Source organism: Carcharhinus amblyrhynchos, chromosome 5, assembly GCF_965287045.1.
Source record: "Carcharhinus amblyrhynchos chromosome 5, sCarAmb.v2.hapA, whole genome shotgun sequence".
In the NCBI taxonomy this organism is placed as follows: Eukaryota; Metazoa; Chordata; class Chondrichthyes; order Carcharhiniformes; family Carcharhinidae; genus Carcharhinus; species Carcharhinus amblyrhynchos.
Genome location: NC_137328.1, coordinates 72,198,186 through 72,225,428, shown reverse-complemented (window position 1 = coordinate 72,225,428; position 27,243 = coordinate 72,198,186). Strand labels below are relative to the sequence as shown.

At 40.8% G+C, this 27,243-nt stretch overlaps 1 protein-coding gene across 1 annotated transcript in view; it reads left to right on the top strand.

Annotated features, from left to right (window-relative positions):
- Window positions 1–27,243, top strand: part of LOC145343101 (aminopeptidase Q-like) — a 132,602-nt gene that overhangs the window by 62,542 nt on the left and 42,817 nt on the right. Inside the window, exons 6-10 of the mRNA XM_080188983.1 lie at window positions 4,198–4,311; window positions 6,761–6,904; window positions 12,824–12,889; window positions 13,929–13,994; window positions 18,598–18,758. Coding sequence (XP_080045109.1) covers window positions 4,198–4,311; window positions 6,761–6,904; window positions 12,824–12,889; window positions 13,929–13,994; window positions 18,598–18,758 — 551 coding nt within the window. The remainder of the gene's footprint in view (window positions 1–4,197; window positions 4,312–6,760; window positions 6,905–12,823; window positions 12,890–13,928; window positions 13,995–18,597; window positions 18,759–27,243) is intronic.

Genomic DNA, 27,243 nt, shown 5'->3' with positions numbered 1-27,243 from the left:
AAATTGCCCCTTAGTGTCAGGGGGTTTAGCTAGGGTAAATATATGGCATGATGGGTATAGGGCCTGGGTAGGATTGTGGTCGGTGCAGACTCAAATGGGCCAAATGGCCTCCTTCTGCATTTGGAATTCTATGATTTTATGATACCGTTCAGGCTCATTAATTCAATTCCAAACACGTGCAAATTTAATTTAAATGAATTATTCAGCCTTGTGCCAGAAATAGGCACGAGGCTGATTGCGCCTGATATCTAGTACCAGTAAGATCGCGAGAGGTGAGAAATCAGGCATGAACCTAATTTCTCCACTCTCATGCGATCTTACTGGCTCATCTTGCCCATTGGTTGATAGGGCACAACAGTAAGATTGCCCCTTTAGCTTTCAGTCAGAATCTGACACTTGGGAAAATTCTGGCCCACTATCGTTATACTGTTGCACTGAAGGTAGTTCAGAAGATATTCACTTGACAGATTCCTGCAGTGAGCTGGTTGTTTGATGAGGGAAGATATAGGTTGAGCCTATGCTCATTGGAGCTTATGAGAATGAGACGTGATCTTATTAAAACATATAACATTCTGAAGTTTCTGAACAGGGTAAATGCTGAGAGCATGATGCCCTCCTGGGTGATAATAGACTGAAGAAGATAGATCACCACTCTACCTGTCCAAGAATGTATGGATAGGAGTGACCATCACACAGTCCCTGTGCAGACAAGATCCCATCTTCACAATACCCTTCATCATGTGTGGAAGTACCACCATGCTAAATGGGATAGATTTCAACAGATCTGGTAACTCAAGACTTGGCACTCACAAGATACTGTGGACCATCAGCAGCAGCAGAATTGTACTCAACCTCAATCTGTAAACCTCATGGCCAATCATATCACCCATTATCACCAAACCACAGGATCAACCCTAATTCAGTGAAAAGTGCAGGAGGGCATGCTCGGAACAACACCAAGCATATCTATAAATGAGGTGTCAATGTGGTGAAGCTACAACAAATGCCAAACAGCAAGTGATAGGCACAGCTAAGCGATTCCAAAGGATCAGATCTGCAGTGATGCTATATTCAGACATGAATGGTGGTGAACAATTGAGCAACCCATTGGAAGAGGAGGCTCCACAAATATCCTCATCCTCAGTGTTAGAGGAGCACAGCACTTCAGAGAAAAGATGAGGCTGAAGCATTTGCAACAATCTTTAGCCAGAAGTGCAGAGTGGATGATCTGTCTCGGCCTCCTCCAGAGGTTCCCAGCATGACTGGTACCAGTCTTTAGCCAATTTGGTTTACTACACATGATATCAAGACAAAGTTGAAGACATTGGATGCTGCAAAGGCTATGGGTCCTGACAATATTTTGGCAACACTATTGAGGGCCTGTGCTCCAGAACTTGCCACATTTCTAGCCAAGCTGCTCCAGTACAGCAACAACACAGGTATCTGCTCGACCATGTAGAAAATTTCCCAGACGTGTCCTGTACACAAAAAACAAATAAATCAAACCAGAACAATTACCACCCCATCAGGCTTCTCTCGATCCATCAGTAAAGTGATGGACGGGGTCATCAACAGTGCTGTCAAATGGCACTTACTTAGCGGTAACCTATCAGTTTGTGTTCTGGCAAGGCAACCCAGCTCCTGACCTCGTTACAGCCTTTGTTCAAATATGGCCAAAAGAACTGAACTCCAGAGGTGAGGTGAGAGTGGCTGCCTTTGACATCAAGGCAACACGTGAATGAGTGTAACATCAAGAAGCCTAAATAAAGCTGGAGGCAATGAGTATCATGGGGACGTTCCCAGCTCTTTGCAGTAATACTTGGCACAAAGGAAGATGGTTTGTCTCTGTTGGAGGTCAGCCATCTCTGCTCTAGGATGTCATTACAAGAGTTCTTCAGGGTGGTGTTCTAGGCCCAACCATCCTCAGCTGCTTCATCAATTACTTTTACTCCAACATAAAGTCAGAAATTTGGACCTTCGTTGACAATGGCACAATGTTCAGCACCATTTGTGACTCCTTGGATACTGAAACAGTCCATGTCCAAATGCAATAAAACCTGGACAATATTCAGACTTGGATTGACAAGTGGCAAGTAACATTCGTGCCACAGAAATGTCAAACAACGACCATCTCCAAAATGATGAAACCTAACTATTTTCCCTTGTTCAATGGCATTATTATCAGTGACATGTTCCATCATCAATATCTTGGGGTTACCATTAATGAGAAACTGAACTGGATTAGATATATAAATATTATGGTTACAAAAGCAGGTCAAAACTAGGGAATCTCATGATGAGTAATTCAACTCCTGATTTCCCAAAGCCTTCCCACAATTTACAAGGCACAAGTCAGATGTGTGATAGAATACTGTCTGCTTGCCTGGATGAGTGAAACTCCAATAACACTGACAGCTTGGCAGCATCCAGGGCAAAGCCTCTTGCTTGGTTAGCATCCGTTCCACAACTTGTCAGCCCAAGCCTGGATATTGTCCAGATCTTGTTGCATTTGAACATGGACTGCTTCAGTATCTGAGGAGTTGTGAATGGTGCTGAACATTGTGCAATCGTCAGCGAGCATCCCCATTTCTGACCTTATGATGGAGGAAAGGTCATTGATGAAGCAGCTGAAGATTGTTGGGCCTAGGACACTGCCTTGACGGACTCCTGCAGAAATGTTGTGGAGCTGAGATGACTGACCCCTCACAACCATAAACATCTTCTTATGTGCCAGGTATGACTCCAAGCTGTGGAGAGTTTATCCCCTGATATCCATTGATTCCAGTTTCGCTCAGGCTACTTGATGCAACAGTCCATCGAATGCATCCTTGATGTCAAGGGCTATCACTTCCACCTTACCGCTGGAATTCAGCTCTTTTTTCCATGTTTTAACCATGTTATTGCTGAGCAGGTGCTGCTTGATAGCACTGTTGATGACCCCTTCCATCACTTCACTGATGATCAAGAGTAGACTGATTGGATGGTAATTGGCTGGGTTGGATTTGTCCTGCTTTTTGTATACATAATATTCCTGAGCAATTTTCCACATTGTTGGGTAGATGCCAGTGTTGTAACATCCTCTCGGCATTTCTGGCTGAAGATTGCTCTGAATACTTCAGCCTTATCTTTTGCACTGATGTGCTGGGCTCCTCCATCATTGAGGATGAAGATATTTGTGGAGCCTCCTCCTCCAGTGAGTTGTTTAATTGTCCACCACCATTCTCTGTTGGTTGTGGAATCACTTAGCTCTGTCTATCACTTGCTGTTTTTGCTGTTTGGTAGCTTCACCAGGCTGACACCTCATATTAGGCATGCTTGGTGCTGCTCCTAGCATGCCCACCTGCACTCGCTGCTGAACCAGGGTTGATCCCCTGGTTTGATGGTAGTGGTTGAGTGGGGGATATGCTGGGTCATGAGGTTGCAGATTGTGTTGGAGTACAATTCCTCTGCTATTGATGGCCCACAATGCCTCATGGATGCCCAGTCCTGAGTTGCCAGATTGGTTCGAAGTCTGTCCCATTTAGCATGGTGATAGTGCCACACAACACAATGGAGGTTATTCTCAATGTGATGGCGGGACTTCGTCTCCACAAGGACAGTGCGGTGGTCACTTTTACCAATACTGTCATGGACAGATACATCTGCAGCCAGCATGTTGGTAAGGATGAGGTCAAGTATGTTATTTTCTCTTGTTGGTTCCTTCACCACCTACTGCAGATCCAATCTAGCAGTTATATCCTTTAGGACCCAACCAGCTCAATTAGATGGGCAATGAATGCTGGCACCTCCACTGACACCACATGCCAAAAGTGAATAAATAACAATTGTTACATCACCAAACATGTACACTTTTAGCATGCATCAATGCATGCAAGCTCTAGTGCTAGTTAATGCTTCAGTCAATTCTTTACTTCCTGGAGGGAAATAATTTGATATCATCTGATTTTTGTTTAGATAAAGGAACACTATCCTTCTGGTAGTGAAAGATCAGTGTCGGCATGGCATCATGACCTTTGAGCTTACACTATAAAAATAGGTTTCAGGTGATATTAATTGCCCCAGTAATGGAAAACTTCTCTAAAGCCTGAATTCCCACAGCTCATCAAAAAGATGAAGCAAAGTCGGGATCTTTGTGGATTAGAAACTTCTGGAATATTGAATTTACAATGAGTTTTGTTTTTCTGTTTCTTTTTGTAGTGGTTTGGAAACTTGGCTACAATGAAATGGTGGAATGATCTCTGGCTTAATGAAGGGTTTGCATCATATTTTGAACACCTTAATGTTGCCTCTTTAGGCACTTCACAAGAATTGGTAAGAAAATCTATCAATTCCAAAACAATAATATTGGTAAATGTTTTGCGACTAGACCATGAGAAAAGTTGCTTGAAGCAGTTGCTTGTGCTATTGATAATTTGGGGGAATTAACACAATATTACAATGGCATTGAATAACTAAATTCCAAGTCATTTTTTCCAACAGAAAGAGCAAACTTGCAATTATAAGCACCTTTCAAGGCCTCAGGATATCCTAAGATGTCTAACAGTCAATAACTTACTTTTAAAAAGAGCTTACTGAATTGTTGGCAAATGTAGCAGCCAAATTGTATTCCACAAGATTCCACAAAGAGCAAAAGGAAATTTAGTATTTTTGGTAGTTGAGACATGTGTTGGAGAAAAATAAATAAATGATCTCATTGTTTCAGTGATGTTGATTATGGAATCAATATTGGCCAGGATATGAGTGAAAGTGCTCTTGTTCTTCCTTGATAGAGTGCTATGGAATCGTCTAGGTTTCCTATGAAGCCAAACGAGACCTCAGTTTAACCTTTGACAGCACAGCTCTTACTTGGGACTGCACTGAAGAATTGGCTAGCACCACAAAGGTCGGAGTGGGGTTTTAGAATCCATTACCTTATGACTCAGAGCCAGAGTCACTGAGCTACATCTGGCATTGAATAGGAGATCCAAAAATGCAGGAATTGTGGCTGAGAATTTAAGGATAATGAATATTATTCCAGTATTCAAAAAAGACTGGAGGTCATTTAGTGGAGAAAATGTTTGCAATGGAGGGTTAATTGGTAGGTCGGATAGAGATGATGAGATACTGTATGGGAAATGATGATTCTTAATTAACCAGTAACACCCAGGTTCACAGTTTGACTACCTCTGGGGAAAACACATAGTTATTTACACAGCTTTTTAGGTTTTTGACCATTTTTAGCCAAATTATTCTCAAAACACTAGGGAGAGAGAGTGACAAAGCTTGTTTGCAGCTTGCAAAACAAGGACAGTCTCTGAAACGGAACCAGACTGAAAGTAAAAGAACTCCTGTCACCTGACCTGTCAATCATTCTTCCCCCTAACAACTCAAAAGGGATGTAAACTTGTAAACTACAGGACATCGTTTTAGGCGCAGATTAAAAATAAACAAAACCCCATTTAAACAGCAAATAAAGGATATCTAATCAGGCAGTTCCATGCCAATAACAAAAACAAAAGGCATGCTTACAAATTACGGAGAACATGATTAAAACATGCATTTCTTAAAGGCACAGAACCGTCACACTTGTTAATGAAATTGTAATTTTGGAACACGTACTTCCTAGAAACTCAAATTTTAATTGAGGAGAAATGAAAAGAAAACCTCACCAATTATAATGGACTCATAATGAAGTAGCATTTAATTTTTTTTACAACAATCTCAGTAACCACGAAAGGTTGCAACTTCTTTACAATGTATGTAGATTTGTGTTTTGAGAAGCCGTTGGACTCCAGAATGAAAAGCAATATTTCTGCGTCTCTTTTGCTCCCTGGTATTGGAAATTCTGCTGGCTGTTGTTTAATTTGAAGGTGTTTGATGCAATGTTCTGTCTTTCTTTCTCCCTGATGTTTTGGGAAGCTGTTCTTACTTCAAGCTTGTCTGTGTGTGTCAAGAAAGCTGCAGAATTCAAGAGCCTCACGTGAACATCCTTGTTTTCTGTGTTAAACCTGTGGCAGGTGAATGTTTTATAAGGAAGTTTGTTTGGTTAGAACATTGCATTTAATTGTTAAGGTTTAAACAATACCATGATTGATATTTTCCTTGTTTGAAATTGGTAAAAATTATTGCTAATTTTAATTCTATGTGTTAACAGTGTTCTTATATAAACTTTGTTTAATGAAAGCTCCCTTATTGAGTCATTTGAATCATACCTGAAGTGAAACATCTCCTGCTTACCCTAGCCAAATTTGAAGTGACAAACTTATGATCCACGCGGACTTCAGAACATACTTTGGAGTTTCTGACCTGGATTATGATACTGGCTCAAAATAGTTATGAAAAAAATGACATTTTTTCTTTATAACAGAAAGGTACAGCAATATAAGATTGATTTTCAACAGGATGGTATGGAAGTAAAACAAATTCACAGCAAAAGTTGATTAACTAAGCAAAAACTAGATCTAGAATATATCTGTTCAGGACTGGAATTTGTGGTTAGATTCGCAATGCTCTGGCCCAAATCAGGGGAAAATACCCATGGTTCATCAAGAAAAAACAAAATAATAGACTAGCTATCAACAACAAGGATATGGGAGATGTAATCTATAATCTGGGATATGGGCTAACTTTGTTTGTGGTCAACAACTAACTATGCAGAGCTTTAGATAAGGAAATTAAATGATAACATTCAGAATGGGGTAAGTTGTACTTGTTTGTGAAAGAAATACGTTATTATCTCACTGAAATGTAATGAACTAATATCTGTGTTGATTTATTTCAGAAGCTTAAGTACCCACTTGATTTGCAGTACAGTGTGCTCCACAATGAAATGTACTTTTCTTCACGTGCATTGTCTATGAAGAAAGAGGATGTTAAAACCTTTGATAAAATCTTGGATATGTTTAATGACATCACATACTACAAGGTAAATTTTAGAATTTTGTGAAAGGTGAAATTGGATTCCAGTTCAGCTTGTCATTGAAGATTTTGAAGAAGGAATCCAAGTACACACATTTATCATCAGGACATCCTGTTTAAGTAATCATTTGTTCGTCATTTGCGAAGAAAATGAACATGTCTGTCTCTTGAGTATTTAGTAGGATTCAGGTGAATACATATTTGACTGCTAAGGCTAATCTGCACCTGGAAGATTAGACTGAAAATAAGATGGGATATGGCAAATAATTGATTTTGTAGTTGACTTAGGATTTCCTTTCCTTGCATTTTCTCTCTCTCTGATATCGCTTGCTTTCGATGAAGGCCCTATTCTTCTTTTATTTGGTTATACCAGATGTAGTGACCCTGGCTGAACTTTTTACAAGAATTGAAGGTGATATTTCGTGAAGCCTTCAGCATGTCCTTATTGTGCTTCCTTTGACTACCGTGAGATTGCATCCCAGACTCAAGGTCTTAATTGAAGATTCAATTTGCTATGTGATGGTCAAACATTCTGGTTGAATGACCAGATCAACTCAGTGGTAACTGTCTCAATATGGCGTAGATGCTTGGCATGCCAGCTCAAGTGAGCACTTCAGTGTCAGGTATTTTTTCTTGCCACCTGATCTCCAGAAGCTTCCAAAGGCAACTCAAGTGAAGTGGTTGAACTTCTAATATGATGCTGGTGCACGGTCCATATCTTACATATATAGAGCAGAATGGGCATGACAATTGTTCTGTGAAGTTTCCATTTGGTCAGCAGGATTACTCCTCTTCATTCTCAGACTGATGTTTGAAGTCTACCAGAGCCTACACTTGCTTTGGCAATTCTTGCATGCATCTCTTCGTCAATATAGACAGCTCGAGCAGTTGTACTACTGGGTTAACGTATCTACTGTTGAGAGTTTCTGCCATGGATTGAAAGCTTGGGCTGGAGATAGAAATTTTCTTGATGAGGCTGGTATATTACTTCATTTCAAATATTAATAAACCAATAAGATATAGCTTACTGATGGGATTCACTGCCTTTAATTTTATTCTGAATAAAACTAATGAACGTTTAAAAGGAGAAAAACAGGGTCTGGAATCACATGCAAACCGCACTGGGTGAGAACAACAGATTTCATTCCCTAAAGGATTTTTACAACAATTGATGATGGTTTTGTGGTTCCCAAAACTGAGACAATCTTTCAATTCCAGATTTGTTAATTTCATTCAAATTTCATCAGATGCTATAATGTATCTTGTTTGAATGTTTTTGCTCTCAAACAATGCTGAACTTTATTCTGCTCTTGACATCTACTGAGGACCGATATTTTGTGTCTTTATTGCTATCATTGCCATTCTCTTTACCTTGCATTCCATGACAGCTTGGTCATTTAATCTCCCCGTCCTTTTATCTATCCTTGACATTCTCTTTGGCTCCACCTGCCTCTCCCTTTTTTAACTGGACCATAGAATCTACACAGTGCAGAAGGAGGCACAAACTCTCTGACAGAGCACCTTATTCAAGCTGTTCTCTGCCCACCTGTGCCAGAGACTATAAACCATGCATTGGACTCCTCAGTCACAGAGAGTTCATTTTTATTGTGGAAGCGAGTCATCCTCAACTACAAAGGACTGCCTAAGAACAAGAATATGCAAAGTCACATTACCTAAGCTTCTGGTCTTTAGAAAGCTTCAAGTTCCTAGGTGTGCAGATCACCAACAAGCTATCCTGGTCCCTTCACTCTGATGCTATAGTTAAGAAAGCCCACCAATGCATCTATTTTGGTAGGAGGTGAATGGAATTTGACATGTCAGCTACGACTCTCACTAACTTTTACAAAGGGTTGTGAATGAAGCCCAGGCCATCGCGCAAACCAGCCTCCCATCCATTGACTCTATCTACACTTCCCGCTGTCTCAGAAAATCAGCCAGCATAATCAAGGACCCCACACACCTTGGACATACTCTCTTCCACCTTCTTCCATCAGGAAAAAGATACAGAAGTCTCAGTCAACCGACTTAAGAACAATTTGTTTCCTGCTGCTATCAGACTTTTGAACGGACCTACCTTATATTAAGTTGATCCTGCAAACACCACAGCAGGACTCCAGGCTAACTGACAGCCTACATCAATTCTAAGCTTCCTCAAAGCCTCTTTCTCTGGGAGGCCTGATATCACCTTCTGAACAGACCAAATCTCTGTATATCAATCTCATGTTGCTGTGTTGCATTCAACTTTAAAGGAATTCTGTGATTCATGCTTCAGCTAACTGAATCTGCCTGAACTATACATTCTCCATGATGAAACCTTCTCTGAACTCCAGTGTTCTCAATGGCAACAATTGCATTAATTGATATCCATATCTGTGGGTTTTTTAAAGTTATTCAGTGATCTAAAAGCTCCTATTTCTGTCTTCTTACTGTGTGTTTGTGCATGTGTATGCAGTTGCAACCATTGTCTGGGTTTGAATGTGTGAATAAATTATACCTCTGTTTAATTCAAAGGAGAATTTTCTGCAAGTCACTTTAAAAATTAACCTCACAAGCTGAAGGTTTGGGGAAACAGCCACAGCTTGTTTCAAAAATGAAAACACCTCAGTTTACGGACAGACACTGAGAAAATAAAGTACTTCAGGTTTCCCATCTATCTGTAACAGGGACCATAGGTTTCTCTTTCTGTTGGAATGAAAAAAGTGATTATGTAGTTTGAGGGGCACCACTCTGCATCAAGCATGGGGCAAAGTGAGCAGGAAGGCCTCCATAAATTTCTACAGCTGGTACAGGGAATGAACCTGGTCGTGCGTGGGCTGCTCTTGGAAGTCCAGGAGTGGCCTAGTACTTCATGTCGGTGTGTGTGCTTGATCCTGGACCGGTAGATGGGCGCCGCAACAGCTCGGTGACTAGCACTGCTAGCTGTGCAGATACATGGATTTGGGCCTGTGTCTGTGGGAGTTTGTGCATTCTCCCTGTGGTTGCGTGGGTTTCCTCCGGGCACTCCGGTTTCCTCCCACACCCCAAAGATGTGCTCTTAGGCTAATCGGTTTTTACCAAATTGACACTATTTCTGCCCTGAATCTGACTGAGTAGGGTCCCATTCGTAGACATGCAGGGTAGAATAGGTGTAGGGTGATGCGGCGGCACGGGCTCGTTGGGCCGAAGGGCCTGTTTCCCGTGCTGGGTTGTTCTTTGTTCTTTTTTATCTTTGAACCTCCACTGTTGATATCTTTCTGCACCACACTCTAGCCAGCTAGCCAACTGAGCTAAGCAACCCCTACACACACTGAGGAAACAAACACATTCTGGTCAGTTTGGGGTGGCACAGTGGTTAGCACTGCTGCCTCACAGTGCAAGGGACCTGGGTGCAATTCCTGTTTGTGTGGAATCTGCATGTTCTCCCTGTGTCTGTGTGGGTTCTTAGAGGTTTCCTCCCACAGTCAAAATGAGTGCTGGTTTGCTGCATTGGCCATGCTAAATTTTCCCTCAGTGTAGCCAAATAGACGCCATAGTGTAGCAACAAGAGGATTTTCACAGTAACTTCATTGCAGTGTTAATGTAAACCTACTTGTGACACTAATAAATAAACTTATTTGTACCCTAAGTTCTGAAAAGAGTCATACTGGCCTTTGTTTCACTCTTCACAAATTCTGCCAAACTTCCTGACATTTTTTAGCAGTCTGTTCTTATACCCTGATAAACTTAGCAAACGATGCTGAAGTTTCAGGAAACATTTATTTTCCAGCTGAATAAAGCTAAAGGCTATCTTGCATCACAAACTGGTTTAATAATCTTGAATTATATTATGAAAATTAAACTGAAATCAGAGATCAAAGTTGTATTTACTTTAAAACTCAGTTCTTGGATGAAGTTAGCTTGTACTTTGAATTTCCCTTTTTTATGCTTGATCCACTTGGTCTCTTGTCGAGAACCTTGACCACTCTAAGATGCATTGTCTGCTTAATCTCCAGCTTTTTGCTGCATCAAGCAAAATGCTGGGAACATTTACCAAGTAAGCCTCCCATCATCATCCATGTGGACCCGTGTGCTATCAAGAACATACCAGTCAATTGTGCCTATTATGAAACTGATGTAAGACAAATTACACAAGGGCAACTCTTCTGGGGCTTTTCAGTAAAACGTGCTGGAGGTGAGGAAACGGTCAAAGCCACGATTCAAAGAGTTATTTCTTCATCTACCCTCTTGAAAGCTGTTGAGCTGGCATATTTCAGGATCCATTTTCTTCACTTTCCAATGTGCCTGTCCTTTTCTTCTTCACTGATTTTGTGCCTCACTCTTCTTCCAAAGACTCCCTGTCCCATTGGAGCGGAATGTATGATATATAGCTGGGACAACCTGAATTCCTCAAGCTTTGGCCTGGGCATTTTTGGATTTCTCCTCCAGGCCACAGGATGGGCAGCCTGCACAAATTCCTGGTCCCCTGTATATTCCCATGTTTTGCAGAATGTGTAGGCAGGCACTTCATGCTTTCTTATTGTGTAATTTTCATCCTGTGCAAATTGAATTTTCTTTCCCTGTTGTATTGGCTATTACATCTTTGTTCTTCATTTGCAATGGTACACATTTATCTATTTCTGTCTCTCCATTTTGGCTACATCTGCTGAAAGTATAATTTTTATTAGAATGATAAAATCCTGAATAAAATTATCAAAGGTATAACTCAAATTAAATAAGATAAAAATTCTACAGGAGTATGATAGAACAGGTGCAAGCTAAATTAGTGATGAATGTCAGCCTTTACGTTAAGAGGGCTAAGATTGTAAGTTATGCTGCAATTATATAAAGCTCTGATTAGATCACATTTGGAGCACTGCATTCAGTTCTGTGCATCTCTCAGGACAAACATATTGATCTTCAGTAAGACAGTGCAGATTCACCAGAATAATACTGGAATAAAAAGGTTAAAGTGGAGGTACTGAGTGCTTTGACAAGGTGCGTATTCCTTTGCATAATATAAAGGATTCAATGCTATCTTACTAAGGCATTAAAGAAGATTAAAACAGGCAATAGGTTAGATAGAGAAAAAGTATACCCTCCGGTGGGGATGTGTAGTAAAAGGGGGCAAATGCTTATAATTAACTCATCAGAAATGATGTCAGAACATAAGAACATAAGAAATAGGAGCAGGAGTAGGCCATCCAGCCCTTCGAGCCTGCCCCGCCATTCAATAAGATCATGGCTGATCTGTCGCTGCTCAGTTCCACTTTCCCGCCCTCTCCCCCTAACCCTTAATCCCCTCTCCTATCAAAAACCCATCAACCCGCGTCTTAAAAATATTTAGCGAGGCAGCCTCCACCACTTCAACGGGTAGAGAATTCCAGAGATTCACCACCCTTTGAGTGAAGAAGTTCCTCCTCAACTCCGTTCTAAACCGCCCCCCTTTTATCTTGAGGCTGTGCCCCCTAGTCCTATTGTCTTTTTTGAGCGGGAAGAGTCTTTCCACCTCTATCCTATCCATCCCATTCATCATCTTATACGTCTCAATGAGATCTCCTCTCATTCTTCTAAACTCTAACGAGTACAAGCCCAGTTTATTCAGCCTCTCCTCATAGCTCAACCCCCTCAACTTCTTCACACAAAAGGTAATGGAAATCTGGAATTCTCTTCCCAAAAAGCAAGAGTATTAACGGTTAAAGGAACCAAGATGAGTAAATGTAGTTAAGATACAGATGAGCCATGTTCTAATAAAATTACAACTCAAGAGGCTGAATGACCTAAGACAGTTATATATTCATGTGCCCCTAATACTATAATTCGGTTCATGTATTTTTTGACTTTTAGAAGTTTGCTGACTTTAATTTCCTGCGATTATAAATTTTCACATTGCAAGTATTAGTAGTCAGGTGTATAATGTGTTGCATTGCTATTATATTAAGACATAAACCATATTCTCTTTCAACTATAGGGTGCCTCCATTGTCCACATGCTCTCCAATTTTATGACAGAGGAGCTGTTTGCAAAAGGGATAAGAGTGAGTTTCAAGAGACCTTTCCTGGTTTGAGTCAGTAAGCTCTCTATTCATAGAAATACTGGACAAAATTTTCTGATTGCTTTTTCAAAAGATCAACTCAGGGGAAACAGCAGTTGGCTATGCTGTTGGCTTCTCCTGCCAAATTTTTAAGTGCTTCTTGTTAAAAAAACATCAGGAGATGAGTCCCACAACATCATGAGAAGTGTGTCCCGGAGCAAAGTAAAAACTTTAAAACAAAAAAACAAGTCCCCCACAGACAAGGAGCACCCTCCAAATCTCTGCCAAAGAAGTCCAAACCCTCTGGGGCTGTGCTAGGGTACTGCCTGGACAAGGCTTTCTTCTCACTAGGGACTATACTTACCTGTACAGTCCTGTAGGCTCTGTTTGCCAGGTCCCCAATTTTCAAAGTCTGTCTTGAACTGCGCTGATATGACATCACGTCATTGGGAGGAGCTTTCCAGTCTGGGGGATGTTACAGTGAGGAGGCTCGCTAATTATACTTAAATGTATTATAATGGGGTATTCATCTTTGCATGGCAGGAATCTCCTTACTTCACTGGTGGGCATGGTAAGAAGTCTCACACCCCCAGGTTAAAGTCCAACAGGTTTATTTGGATTAATGAGTTTTTAGAGTACTGCTCCTTCATCAGGTGAGAGATCAGATCATCAGGACTTAGCTGATGAAGGAGCAGTGCTCCGAAAGCTCATGATTCCAAATAAACTGTTGGACTTTAACCTGGTATTGTGAGACTTCTTATAGTGCCCACCCCTATCCAACGCTGGCATCACCACATCTTCATTGGTGGGAGCAGGGACAATTGAGCGGGCAAATTCCACAAGCTTAAATGCTGTTTTGTGACTTCTGCTCAATTGTCCGCCCTCTCTGCTAATTCCGCCCATTAAAAATGGGGTTAGAGAATCTTTCCCAATGATTCACACCACAATGTGAAATTGTTTCAAGAGTTTTGTTTCTTTTCACAGCATGAATTTGTCTTTATCTCTTCAAGCAAGCACTTCAATCTTCCTTTTTGTTTTGCAGTTATACCTCAAGACCTTTTCCTATTCAAATGCTGTGACAGACGACATGTGGAATCATTTACAGATAGTGAGTTCAGCAAGTTTGAATGGGCTTCATTTACTATTGTAAAGTTTTTCACACTGTTTACATTCCTTTTGTTTCTTCCCGTTTCATAACAGTGCTGCTACAGACAGTTGACTGTTGTTTATGTGATTTGAAATGGAGTTGTTTTATTGGAAGCTATTTTTATGTCTGACATTCTGAAAACACTATGCATACGAATGGAATATTTGAGTAGGGTTGCAAATAGCATCATATTTTAAGATCATTATGCTCATTTCTGACCTTCCATGATGGTGACAACCTTATGTTCACTATACATTTTCCTGACTACTTGCTTGGGCTTGATCTTTGTGGCTGAGCTGCCACCAATAGAGTCATGTAGGCCAAGGGTTCCCAAACTAGGTTTTCCATGACAGCATCTGAGAGATTCTGCAGGACGCCAGGCAGATCTGTACAGTTTGAGTTTTGTGCTGTTTCTAACTCGTTCAATCAAATCTGGATATAGGTTGGAATAAGCGGGGAAGAATGGTCTGTAGGATAGAGCCAAGCCCTGGGACAGGGGAGAGCAGTCAAGTCCAAAGCCTGGAGCAGAACGGTTGTTTCCTGTTGGGCCTTGGAGAGAGACAGTGGCCAGAATTTTACTGTCTCACCTGCTCCAGAATTGGGCTGGGCGAGGCTCACAAAACAAAATTCTCTGTTGATCTCAGATGGGACTTTACGAACCTCAACCGAGTGAGGTCATAAAATCCCACAAAGTATGCTGTGTGAGGAAGAGAGATGAGGGAGTGTGCACGAGGGAGAGCGTGAGATACGAGTGTGTGTGTGTGTGTGTGTTTGTGATTTTCCCATTCCACCTGCCATGGGAATCACAGGAGGTGAGAGGCCGACCATGGAAATGTCTGTTGATCTCAAGCGGGATTTTCCAGTTTCAGGGCAAGCGTGGCTGGAAAATCCTGCCCTATGTGTGAGATGTGAGAGAGAGATAAGGAGAGAGTGAGTGTGTGAGTAAGATGAGAGAGGGAGACAAGAAGAGAAAGTGTGGATGTGATGAGCCTGTGATGTGTGTGAGAGATGAAAGATGCCTGCCACAGGAATTGGTGCAGCTGAGTGGTGGAGCATGGAAAGGCCCATTGATCTCGCGGGATTTTATGGCTTTGGGACGAGCGAGGCTGTAAAATGTGTGTGTGTGTGTGTGTGTGTATGCGTGGGTGTGTGTCACTCTTCCCAAATGAACCAAAGGAGCAGTAATACTCCCCTGTTAAAAATGACAAAGGTAAGACCTAAATACATTATAAATATGAAAGTTTTTTTTATTCATTTGAGGGACATGAGCATCATTGACTGACCAGCATTTATTGCTCATCCATAGTTGCCCTTGTTCAGAGGGCCGTTGACAGTCAATAACAATGCTATGGCTCTGAAGTCACATGTAGGCCAGGCCAGTAAGGATGGCAGATTTCTCTCCCTAAAGGACATTAGGGATGGGTTTTCCGGACAAATCAGCAATGGTTTCATAGTCATCAGTAGATTGTTAAGTCCAGATTAAGTGGGTGTGTGGGTTCTCATTTAGAAACGACTTCTGTAAATTTATTTTTTGTATGATTACACACATTGCACAAAAACAATAAATTTTTGTAGCTTGGCTTATCAATCTAATATGAATGTTTCTCAGGTGTTCTGTCAGTTCTCGTGAGAGGTGAAAAGGGTTCCATGACTAGGAAAGTTTGCAAAATCTTGATGTTGGCAATTGTTAGAAATATAGATACATCCTGTTCTTCCCTCATTGTGAGGAAGCATTCATCCTATCTTGTCCTATTCACCCCACCTATTCCAAATGACATTTCCATTAACCTGGATCTGTGTTTAGATCTGCCAAGGTATCATGAAGAATGTTCACACATGGTCCAGACTACCCAAGGAAACATTTCACTTACTGAATTCTGATGAAGTTATGTTATACTCAAATCATCAACTCGGTTTCTCTCTTCTCAGATGCTGCCAGACCTGCTGAGCGCTTCTACAATTTTTAATTTGATTTGATTCATTATTGTCACATGTATTGGATACAGTGAAAAGTATTGTTTTGCTATACTGACAAAATACCATTCATAGAGTATACATCGGGATGAAGGAAAGGAGAGAGAGCGCAGAGCACAGTGTTACAGCCACAGCTAGGGTGTAGGGAAAGACCAGCTTAATATATGGTAGGTCCATTCAAAAGTCTACTGGCAGCAGGGAAGAAGCTGTTCTTGAGTTAGTTGGTACACGATCTCAGACTTTTGTATCTTTCTCCCGGCAGAAGAAGATGGAAGAGAGTATGTCCGGGATGTGTGGGGTCCTTGATTATGTTGGCTGCTTTTCCGAGGCAGTGGGAAGTATAGAATGGATGGGAGACTGGTTTGCGGGATGGACTGGGCTACGTTTTCAACCCCTTGTAGTTTCTTGCAGTCTTGGGCAGAGCAGGCGCCATACCAAACTGTGATACATCTGGAAAGAATGCTTTCTGTGGTGCATCTGTAAAGATTGGTGAGAATAGTGGCAGACATGTCATATTTCCTTGGTCACCTGAGAAAGTAGAGTTACTGGTGGGCTTTCTTAACTATAGCATCAGCATGGAGGGACCAGGACAGATTGTTGGTGGTTTGGACAGCTAGAAACATGAAGTTCTTGACCATCTCCACTTCACCATCCTTGATGTTTTCTGTTTTTATTTCAAATTTTCAGCATCCACAGTACTGATTAATCACAACAAAAGAAATCGAAGTAGTAACCTAAGTGACACACAACCTGTTCATAATTTCCTATTTCTGATTGGGAAGCTCATTAGTTCAGGCCAGTGATTACTTTTCTCTGGTGGATTGTATGAGTGATTAATTAATATCACTCTTATGTCATGACCTAAGTGATGCCATATGCTCATACACTGTACACTACTAAAAATACATTGGAATAACAAAGGTGACGATTTGTCCCACTAAAAGCAGTTTACCTCTGCCCATAGTGGTGCACCATTAAACAGTGTTAATGTCACATTTGAAGTTTTAATAATTTCACTATCAATAGCACCATGAGGAGCATAAAGAGAATAAAGTTCAGCCCATGAACAATGCTCACTCTAAGTTGCAAGATGCCTGACTGCATTGCAGTCTGGAGAGTTCCATGTAGGGAGGGGACAGATAAACAATGATGCCTTTAAGATGCACACATGCATGGCCTCTTGGCAGTTTAAAGAGACCATAATGACAAACCAACACACACAATATTGTCCATGAATATTAAATTGAGTTTGACAAATCATAATTTAACACATTTTTCAGAATATTTTGTCCAAAAGCTATGAAGGAAAAATAACTTTAATGAGCTCTATCCTCCCTTGAAATGGATAAGAAAATGTACCTTGCTTCACCTTCAAGGCACTCAGGATTTGATGAAGCATTTGTGATATAATTGCATCACTTATTTTAATTTGTCTGAAATGCAACCAATTTGTTTTTGTATAGTATCTAAACTTCTAAAATATTTTAGCTTAGCCCAGTAAATCTCCTAATATAGTGTAGTAATTTGCCTGATACTTTTTTATTAAGAATTATTTAGGTCTTTTTCAAAATTTTTCCGGCAATCTACTTTTACCGAAAGGCCAGCTTCGGGACCCAAGCTACATTCATTTATGACTTGTCTCTGACCCTCTCTTTTGCATAACAAAATGATCCATGTCTACAATCGGCTTACTAGGAAGAGAAAGAAAATTGGCACCAAGTGAATTGGTGCCAAGAGAATTGGCACCAAGTGCATGTATTTACAGGACATTTGACACAAGTGCATGTACAGGGCACACTGATCTATTTATTCATGCCTTATGTGGTCATACACTAAACTGCAATGAGAATTTACTCAGAGAAAACAAAAAGGAGGGGCCCGGCTATCTTTGGGGATCTTTGGCAGCCCATCATCCTGTGACTCACCTATGGGTTGCGAAAAACACTGATTCAGATTACTAACAATGAAGCCATTATCTACATTTTAGAACCTCAGATGGGAAACTATTATACAAACATGTCAAACCTGAAACCCTAAATTCCAGAACAAATAGAATCATTTTTCAAGTTACTTACAAGAACAGAATTAAAGATGTGGTCATACAAAAATCTTGTCGCTTTAATCAAAACCTTTTGGAACATTTGGATATATTTGAGATTCAAAATTTTCAAGTCAGCAAATACGTAAACTTTAAAACAAACTTCTTTCATTTTTTTCCATTTCCTGCAACCTCATTGAAGAATCTGAGCAGGCTTCAGCTTTTTAAAATTAGTTTAGCCTCATGGTTTTCATAATAGTTACATTTCGTTCTTGTAAATTGATACAATGCACATTTAATACTTAAGGATTGATTATTCATAATTTAGATAAGTAATTTAAAGTTCGCCAGAGTTTATTTTGTTCTATAGTCAGTATTGTTTGAGAGGAGCAGTTGTTTTTACAGATACCTTTTACACTGAGTGGTGTTTGAAGATATTGATTATAAGTTTATTGAGTGCCACTCAACAATTGATTACTAGAAAATATAACTCAGTATGTACAGTAGAAGCATAATTAATGAATTACTAATTGATGACTTCTCCTTCACTAGGCTCTAGATAGTCAGGATGCTGTTAAACTGCCAGCATCAATAAAATCCATCATGGACCCATGGACAATGCAGGAAGGAGTGCCTGTTATAAGAGTTAATACATTGAAAGGCATCATAACACAGCAATACTTTGGAGAATCAGTGGAAAACAGAGTTTCAAAGTATGTATAATATTCCATTATTGAATATGTTGTCAGTCATTCTTCTTTCTCACCAGTGATGTGTAAGTAACTTGAACTACCAACTTAAAAGCAAAATTATTTCTATTCCAAAATATGTGCTGTATACTATTGTATTTATTTCATTACTTTTGCAATCTTTTTACAAGACTACAGCCTGATTATTATTCTAAAATGTAATTGGATAAGGTACTTTTCTTGTTGTTAAGCTAAGAATCCACCTTTAAAATGTGCTTTAATTTCTGACATCTTCCGAAGCTTCTATTCTTGACAAAATCCAAGGTCTAAAAAAGATTAATTTAAAAATTTAATATGAAGTCTTGGTCTCCTGGAAGGGCCAAATGGCCTACTCCTGTTGCTAAGTTCAATGTTCCCATGTTCAGTCATTCGCAGAACAGCTAGCAGGTGAGCTGACTTTGGGTGAATCCTCCATTTAATTTTATCTTCTTCTCATAATACCACAACCAAAGCTGGAAGTTCAGTGTGTGAAGGGAAATCACATTACGAACCCATCTGTGCACTTCCACACATTTTGTCACTGTGATATCACAGTTCAAGTTTCATTCCAGGAACATATTTAGGTCCTGTTGACCTGACTAAAGAATTGAGAACAAGGCAAACTGACCTGGGAAAGATCCCATTTCAAACCACTTAAGATCATTAGACGGTAGTTCAACCAAGCTATGGCACTTATATGACTCTAGAGAACTGGAGATAAAGTAAAATTATTTATGCCCAAATAATATTTCACAAAACACATGTATCTTTTAGATCTAACTCCAATGCAACAAATAATATTGGTGCAGTATGAGAATAGTCTACAGAAGAAAAAGAAAATCGAGAAAAAATAAAAATATCACCAGGATCCTCCCTCCCGTTACTACCCAAAAATGATCAACCATTATCCCTGTCGATAAATGTATCTTCTCTGCCTATCAAAATTTCAATATTATACCTATGTATGTCTTGCTGAAAATAATACGTCTGCACACACTTCCAACTTGTGAATGATTGTTTTATTTTGGTCTCCTTTTTTTGCCAACTTCTTGTCATCATAAAATCCTCTGTCCACATTTAGAATGAGTATTTAATATGCAAAGCTACAATTAAACTATTGAACCTTTAGGTAGTTGTGGAGCAGAATCTTAAACGTTCTTTCATCTTTCTCATTTGTTTCTCACTGCTCCACTCATCAACCTTGACAATTTGGATCATTTATTTCAATGAAGTTTGCCTACAAATAATTGGGTTTTTTTAAAGCCAACTTGACCGATAGCTTGTTCAAGTCTTTGTTATTCATTGGCATTTGTTCAACACCTTTTCAAGACCGCCAATTTACTACTGTAAGCCAGTCACTCTCATTCATGATTCCAGACAATACAGTATTTGTGGCCAGGATTTAATTCTTTTGGTTCAAGTATTTTTCTTAGAAGACTGACAAAGATGTTATTAATTTATGGAACAACTATAATCTGCAGGGAACTGACAGCAGCACAACTACGTAACATATGGGGACCAGAAAGATGAATCAGGAATATTAAAGCCACATACGACATAGAAGATGATACCAGGTTTGGGAAACAAGTGAAATAAAAGCAAGAAGTAACTTACATTGATACAGCTCTCTTCATGAGACTATTCTCACTGCAGCAGAGAAGACTAGGTTAGATTTCATAAAAGTGTTAAAAATAATAAGGGATTTATGTGGGCTGAATAGGGATATAATTTCTACTATTTAGGAAGTACTGATAGGGGTTTTCAATTCAAAATTGTCTGAATGAGGGAAGTGTTTAGGAGAAAGTTGAATGGAGAAAGAAATCCAAAGAGAAAGGTTGAGGCAATGAGGGTAAAGACAAACAGAATAGGACAAGAAGGGACAAAGAGTTTAACCAAAATGTTTGCCAGCAAATAAGATAATATAGGGACTGGAGGTACAAAATAAAATGAAGGTTGTTTATCTGAATGCATGAAGCATCTACAGTAAGATAGTTTAATTTGTGGCACCAACAGAACTAAATGAACTAGATCCAATCATGATGACAGAAACATGGTTGTAAAGTGATCAAGGTTGAGAAATAAATATTCCAGGGTACACTGTACTTTGGAAAGATAGACACGATGGCAAAAGATGACATAAGAACATTAGTGAGAAAGAATCTGGCCTCTGAAGGTCATGAAATAGAATCAGTATGGGTGGAAATTAAGAACAGCAAAAGAGGGAGGAGCAGTTATTCTGTTGGGCAGAGAATTAAACAAGTAATTATTGGAGTCTATAGTAAATTAAATATAGTAATTGTAGGGGATTTTACCTTTATATAGACTCTAGCAATCAAATTAGAACATAGAACATAACAGCGCAGAACAGGCCCTTCAGCCCACGATGTTGCGCCGACCAGTTAAAAAGCAATGACCCTCTAACCTAAACCAAATCCTTTCCATCCATAAACCTATTCACGGATCTCTTAAACGCCCCCAAACTAGGCGCATTTACAACTGCAGCAGGCAGGGCATTCCAATCCCTCACCACCCTCTGGGTAAAGAACCTACCCCTGACATCCATCTTATAACTACCACCCCTTAATTTAAAGCTATGCCCCCTCGTGCTAGCTTTCTCCATCCGAAAAAAAAGGCTATCACTATCCACCCTATCCAAACCTCTAATCATCTTATATGTTTCAATAAGGTCCCCTCGTAGCCGCCTTCTTTCTAACGAAAACAACCTCAAATCCCTCAGTCTCTCCTCATAGGACCTCCCCTCCATACCAGGCAACATCCTGGTAAACCTCCTCTGCACCCTCTCCAAAGCCTCCACATCCTTCCTATAATGTGGGGACCAGAACTGCACACAATACTCCAAGTGCGGCCGCACCAGAGTTTTGTACAGTTGCAACATGACGCTGCGGCTCCTAAATTCAATCCCCCTACCAGTAAACGCCAAGACACCGTATGCCTTCCTAACAACCCTATCTACTTGATTCCCAACTTTCAGGGATCTATGTACACATACACCTCGATCCCTCTGTTCATCCACACTATTCAGAGTCCTACTGTTAGCCCTATACTCTACACATCTGTTATTCCTGCCGAAGTGAATTACCTCACACTTCTCCGCATTAAACTCCATCCGCCACCTCTCGGCCCAGCTCTGCAACCTGTCCAAGTCTCCCTGTAAACTAAGACACCCTTCCTCACTATCTACCACACCTCCGACTTTGGTGTCATCAGCAAATTTACTAATCCACCCAACTACACCCTCATCCAGATCATTTATAAAAATTACAAACAGCAGTGGCCCCAAAACAGATCCCTGAGGCACACCACTCGTAACTGAACTCCATGACAAATACTTACCATCAACCACCACCCTCTGTCTCCTATCCGCCAGCCAATTCCTGATCCAATTTCCTAAATCACCCTCAATCCCATACATCTGCATTTTCTGCAGAAGCCTTCCATGGTGAACCTTATCAAACACCTTACTAAAGTCCATATATACCACGTCAACTGCCTTACCCCCATCCACCTCTTTGGTCACTTCCTCAAAAAACTCAATAAGGTTAGTAAGGCACGACCTACCCTCCACAAAACTATGCTGACTATCTCCAATCAATTCATTACTCTCCAAATAACTATAAATCCTATCCCTAATAATTTTTTCTAAAACCTTGCCCACAACAGAAGTAAGACTCACTGGTCTATAATTCCCGGGGAAGTCTCTGTTCCCCTTCTTAAACCATGGGACAACATTCGCTATCCTCCAATCTTCTGGCACTATACCAGAGACCAACGACGACCTGAAGATCAGAGCCAGAGGCTCTGCAATCGCCTCTCTTGCCTCCCAGAGAATCCTAGGGTAAATCCCGTCCGGCCCAGGTGCAATGCTGTCCAGTTTACAACCCTGTAACCCAGTGTTCTCCACAGCTACATTTATGTCCCCCTGCGTGAACACCGAAGAGAAAAATTGGTTCAATGCCTCTCCAATCTCTTCCGGTTCCACACATAAATTCCCACTGCTGTCTCTAACTGGCCCTAACCAACCTTCTGTTCTTAACATATCTATAGAACGCCTTAGGATTCTCCTTAATCCTATCAGCCAAAGTCTTCTCATGTCCTCTTTCAGCCCTTCTTAACTCACTCTTTAACTCCCTCCTAGCCAATCTAAAGCTTTCTAGTGCACTACCTGAGCCCTCAAGTCTCATCCGGACATAAGCCTCCTTTTTCTTTTTAATCAGCGAATCAACTTTCTTACTGCATGACGGTTCCTTAGCTCGACCAATTCCTCCTTGCCTGACAGGGACATACATATCAAGGACTCGCAGTAGCTGCTCCTTGAAAAAACTCCACATTTCGGACGTTCCAAGACCCTGTAGTCTCCTAGTCCAACCTATGCTTCCTAATTCTCTCCTAATAGCCTCATAATTACCCTTCCCCCAGCTAAAACTACAGACCCGAGGTTCATGCCTATCCCTTTCCATCACTAAGGTGAACGTAACCGAATTGTGGTCACTATCACCAAAATGCACACCAACTTCCAAGTCTAGCACCTGGTCTGGCTCATTTCCCAGCACCAAATCCAATATAGCCTCACCTCTAGTTGGCCTATCAACATACTGAGTCAAAAAACCTTCCTGCACGCTTTGTACAAATTGGTAGGGTTTCATGAACGTCTACAGCCACAGAACTTTTTTAGCCTCCCAAGAGCTAAACAGAACACCTGGGAAGCATTCTTACTATGTTGAAGAGTCAAACCACAAGACATTATTATTATTGTTTAACATATACAAACATACAAAAACAAATTTATAGAAGTTTGTCTATATTTTATATATATTATAAATAATGAGTTTTCTTATTCAACAAACACTAATTCCCCCTCTGTCCCCAACTGTTCTCATCCCTGCTGCCCCAGCTCATCTAAGCCCCATTTGACCAAGCCACCCTTACCTCTGTGGCCCCACATCCTCTTTGTCCCTTGGCCCAGCACCTCTCAACACCCTGGCCCTGACGTCTCTTGTCCCAGCCCCTCTTGGCCCCTTTTCAGCCCCTCCCAGTTGTGGTCCCATTCAGTACCTCGTCCTGGCCTCCTCAACCTCCTTGCCCTTCCTAGACCCCTAGTCCCTTTTGGAACCCGCAGCCCTAACCGTTTTTACCACTTTGACTCTGGTCGCATGCTTCTTGCTCTGCTGTGCAGTCACCTTTGTTCTTGGCCTTGCCTATGAATTTAAAATGACGCTGTTATAGGCTACATGGAATCAGGGCTGGGATCTAAGTATCCAAGGATATGTGTCCTATCAGAAGGACAGGCAGATGGGCAAAGGATGTGCGGTTGCATTGTTAGTAAGGAATAAAGTTAAATTGATAGCAAGGAGTGATATAGGATCCGAAGGCATGGAATCTCTACGAGTAGAGTTGAAGAATCACAAAGGTAAAAAGACCTTGATGGGAGTTATTTACAGCCCCCTAGCAGTAGTCAGGATGTGAGGCAGAAAATAAATTAGGAGATAGAAAAGACATATAAAAAAGGCAATATTACAATAATCATGGGAGACTTCAATATGCAGGTGGACTGGGAAAATCACTTAGGTAGTGGATCCCAAGAAAAGGAATTTGTGGAATGTCTCAGAATGTGGAATTTGTGGAATGTCTCAAGGGCTGAAAATGTCTCAAGGACAGAGCCTACTAAAGAACAGGCAAATTCTGGATTGGGTGATGTGCAATGAGGCAGATTTGATTAGGAAATTTTAAAAGGAACCCTCAGGGAGCAGTGACCATAATATCATAGAATTTACCCAGCAGTTTGAGAAGCTGGAGTCAGATATAATGGTATTACAATTAAATAAAGGTAACTACAAAGACATGAGGGAGGAGCTGGCTAGAGTTGGTTGGAAAGGGAGCCTAGCAGGGAAGACAGTGGAAGAGCAATGGCAGGAGTTTTTGGGGGTTATTCGGGAAGGACAACAGAAATTCATTCCAAGGAGGAGGAAACATGCTCAGGGGAGGACAAGGCATCCATGGCTGATGAGGGAAGTGAAGGATAGTATAAAAACAAAAAAAACATACAAAGTGACGACGATAAGTGGGAAGTCAAAGGATTGGGAAGCCTTTAAAAGCAAGCAGAGGACAACCAAAAAAGCAATAAGGAAGGGGAAGAAGAAATATGAATATAAGCTGGCTAGTAATATAAAGGAAGATGGGAAGAGTTTTTTTTCAATATATAAAAAGGGAAGAGAGAAGCAAAAATAGTCATTGGACCACTGGAAAATGAGTCTTAAGAAGTAATAATAGGAAACAAAGCAATGGCAGAGGAACTGAATAGTTACTTTGTATCAGTCTTCACGGTGGAAAACACCAGTGGGATGCCAGAGCCCCAGGAGAGTCAGAGGGTACAGGTGAGTGTAGTGGCCACCACTAAGGAGAAGGTTCTGGGGAAATTGAAAGGTCTGAAGGTGGATAAATCACCTGGACCGGATGGACTACACTCTAATGTTCTAAAAGTGATAGCTGAGGAAATTGTGGAGGCATTGGTGGTGATCTTTCAGGAATCATTGGAGGCAGGGAGGGTACCAGAGGACTGGAAAGTAGCGAATGTAACACTTCTGTTTAAGAGAGGGAAGCAGCAGATGGGAAATTATAGGCTGGTTAGCCTGACTTTGGTCATTGGTAAGATTTTAGAGTCCATTATTAACTATGAGATCACAGAATACTTGGAAATGCATGACAAAATAGGACTGAGTCAACATGGCTTTGACAAGGTGATGTCATGTCTGACAGATCTGTTAGAGTTCTATAATTAGGTAGCAAGGAAGTTAGATAAAGGAGAGCCAATGAACATGATTTATTTAGCTTTCCAGATGGCCTTTGACAAGGTGCCATATAGGAGACTATTAAGTAAGTTAAGTGCCCATGGTGTTAAGGGTAAGATCCTGGCACGGATAGAGGATTGGTTGATTGGCAGAAGGCAGAGAGTGTGGTTAAAGGGGTCTTTCTCAGGATGGCAACTGGTGATTAGTGGTGTGCCTCAGGGGTCAGTGTTGGGACTACAAATTTTCACAATATACATTAACAATTTGGAGGAAGGAACTGAAGGCTAAGTTTGCAGATGATACGAAGATATGTAGAGGGACGGGTGTATTGAGGAAGCAAGGGGGCTGCAGAAGGACTTGGACAGGTTAGGAGAGTGGGCAAAGAAGTGGCAGATGGAATACAATGTGGAAAAGTCTGAGGCTATGCACTTTGGAAGGCGGAATGGAGGCAAAAACTATCTTCTAAATGGTGAAATCAGAAACACAAAGGGACTTAGGAGTCATTGTTCAAGATTCTCTTAAGGTTAACATGCAGGTTTAATCAGCAGTTAGGAAGGCAAATACAATGTTCGCATTTGTGTCAAGAGGGCTAGAATACGAGAGCAGAGGTGTACTTCTGAGGCTGTATAAGGCTCTGGTCAAACCTCATTTTGTGACCAGTTTTGGACCACATATTTAAGGAAGAATGTGCTGGCCTTGGAAAGGGTCCAGAGGAGGTTCATAAGAATGATCCCTGGAATGAAGAGCTTGTCGTATGAGGAACGGTTGAGGACTCTGTGTCTGTACTCGTTGGTGTTTAGAAGGATGAGGGGGTACCTTATTGAAACTTACAGGATACTGCATTGCCTAGATAGAGTGGACGTGGAGAGGATGTTTCCACTAGTAGGAAAAACTAGAACTAGAGGGCACAACCTCAGGCTAAAGGGATGTTCCTTTAAAACAGAGATGAGGAGGAATTTCTTCAACCAGAGAATGGTGAATCTGTGGAACTCTTTGCCACAGAAGACTGTGGACGCCAAGTCTTTGAGTGTCCTTAAGAAAGAGATAGATAGATTTTTGATTGTTAAGGGATCAAGGTTTTACGGGGAAAAGGCAGGAGGATGGGGATGAGAAAAATATCAACCATGATTGAATGGCAGAGCAGCCTAATTCTGCTCCTATGTCTTATGGTGCCAAGGTCCTGGGTTGAATTCTGGCCTTGGGTGACTGTGTGGAATTTGCACATTCTCCCTGTGTCTACGGTGGGTTTCTTCAGGGTGCTCCAGTTTCCTCCCACAGTTCAAAGGTGCACATGTTAGGTGTATTGGCTGTGGTAAATGCACAGCGTTATGGGGATAAGACAGAGTGGAGAACCTGGGTAGCATACTCTTTTGGAGAGTCGGTGCAGACTTGATGGGCTGAGTGGCTGCTTGCTGTAATGTAGGGTCCATTGTTCTATGGTTTGAACACCACAGAAAGGTCCCAGAATGTCTGTCCATACTTCATTTTTGTAAAAGGTTTTTAAACTCAATGTAAAGATTTGAAAACAGGAATGTGCCTTTAGATCAGTTGTCCTTAAAATCTAATATCTTAATTATGCAATCATGACAATGATAAAACTACTTTGACTAATCTACACTTCTTAAAGAATTTGGATAACAAATGACAGTGGCATTACTATACAT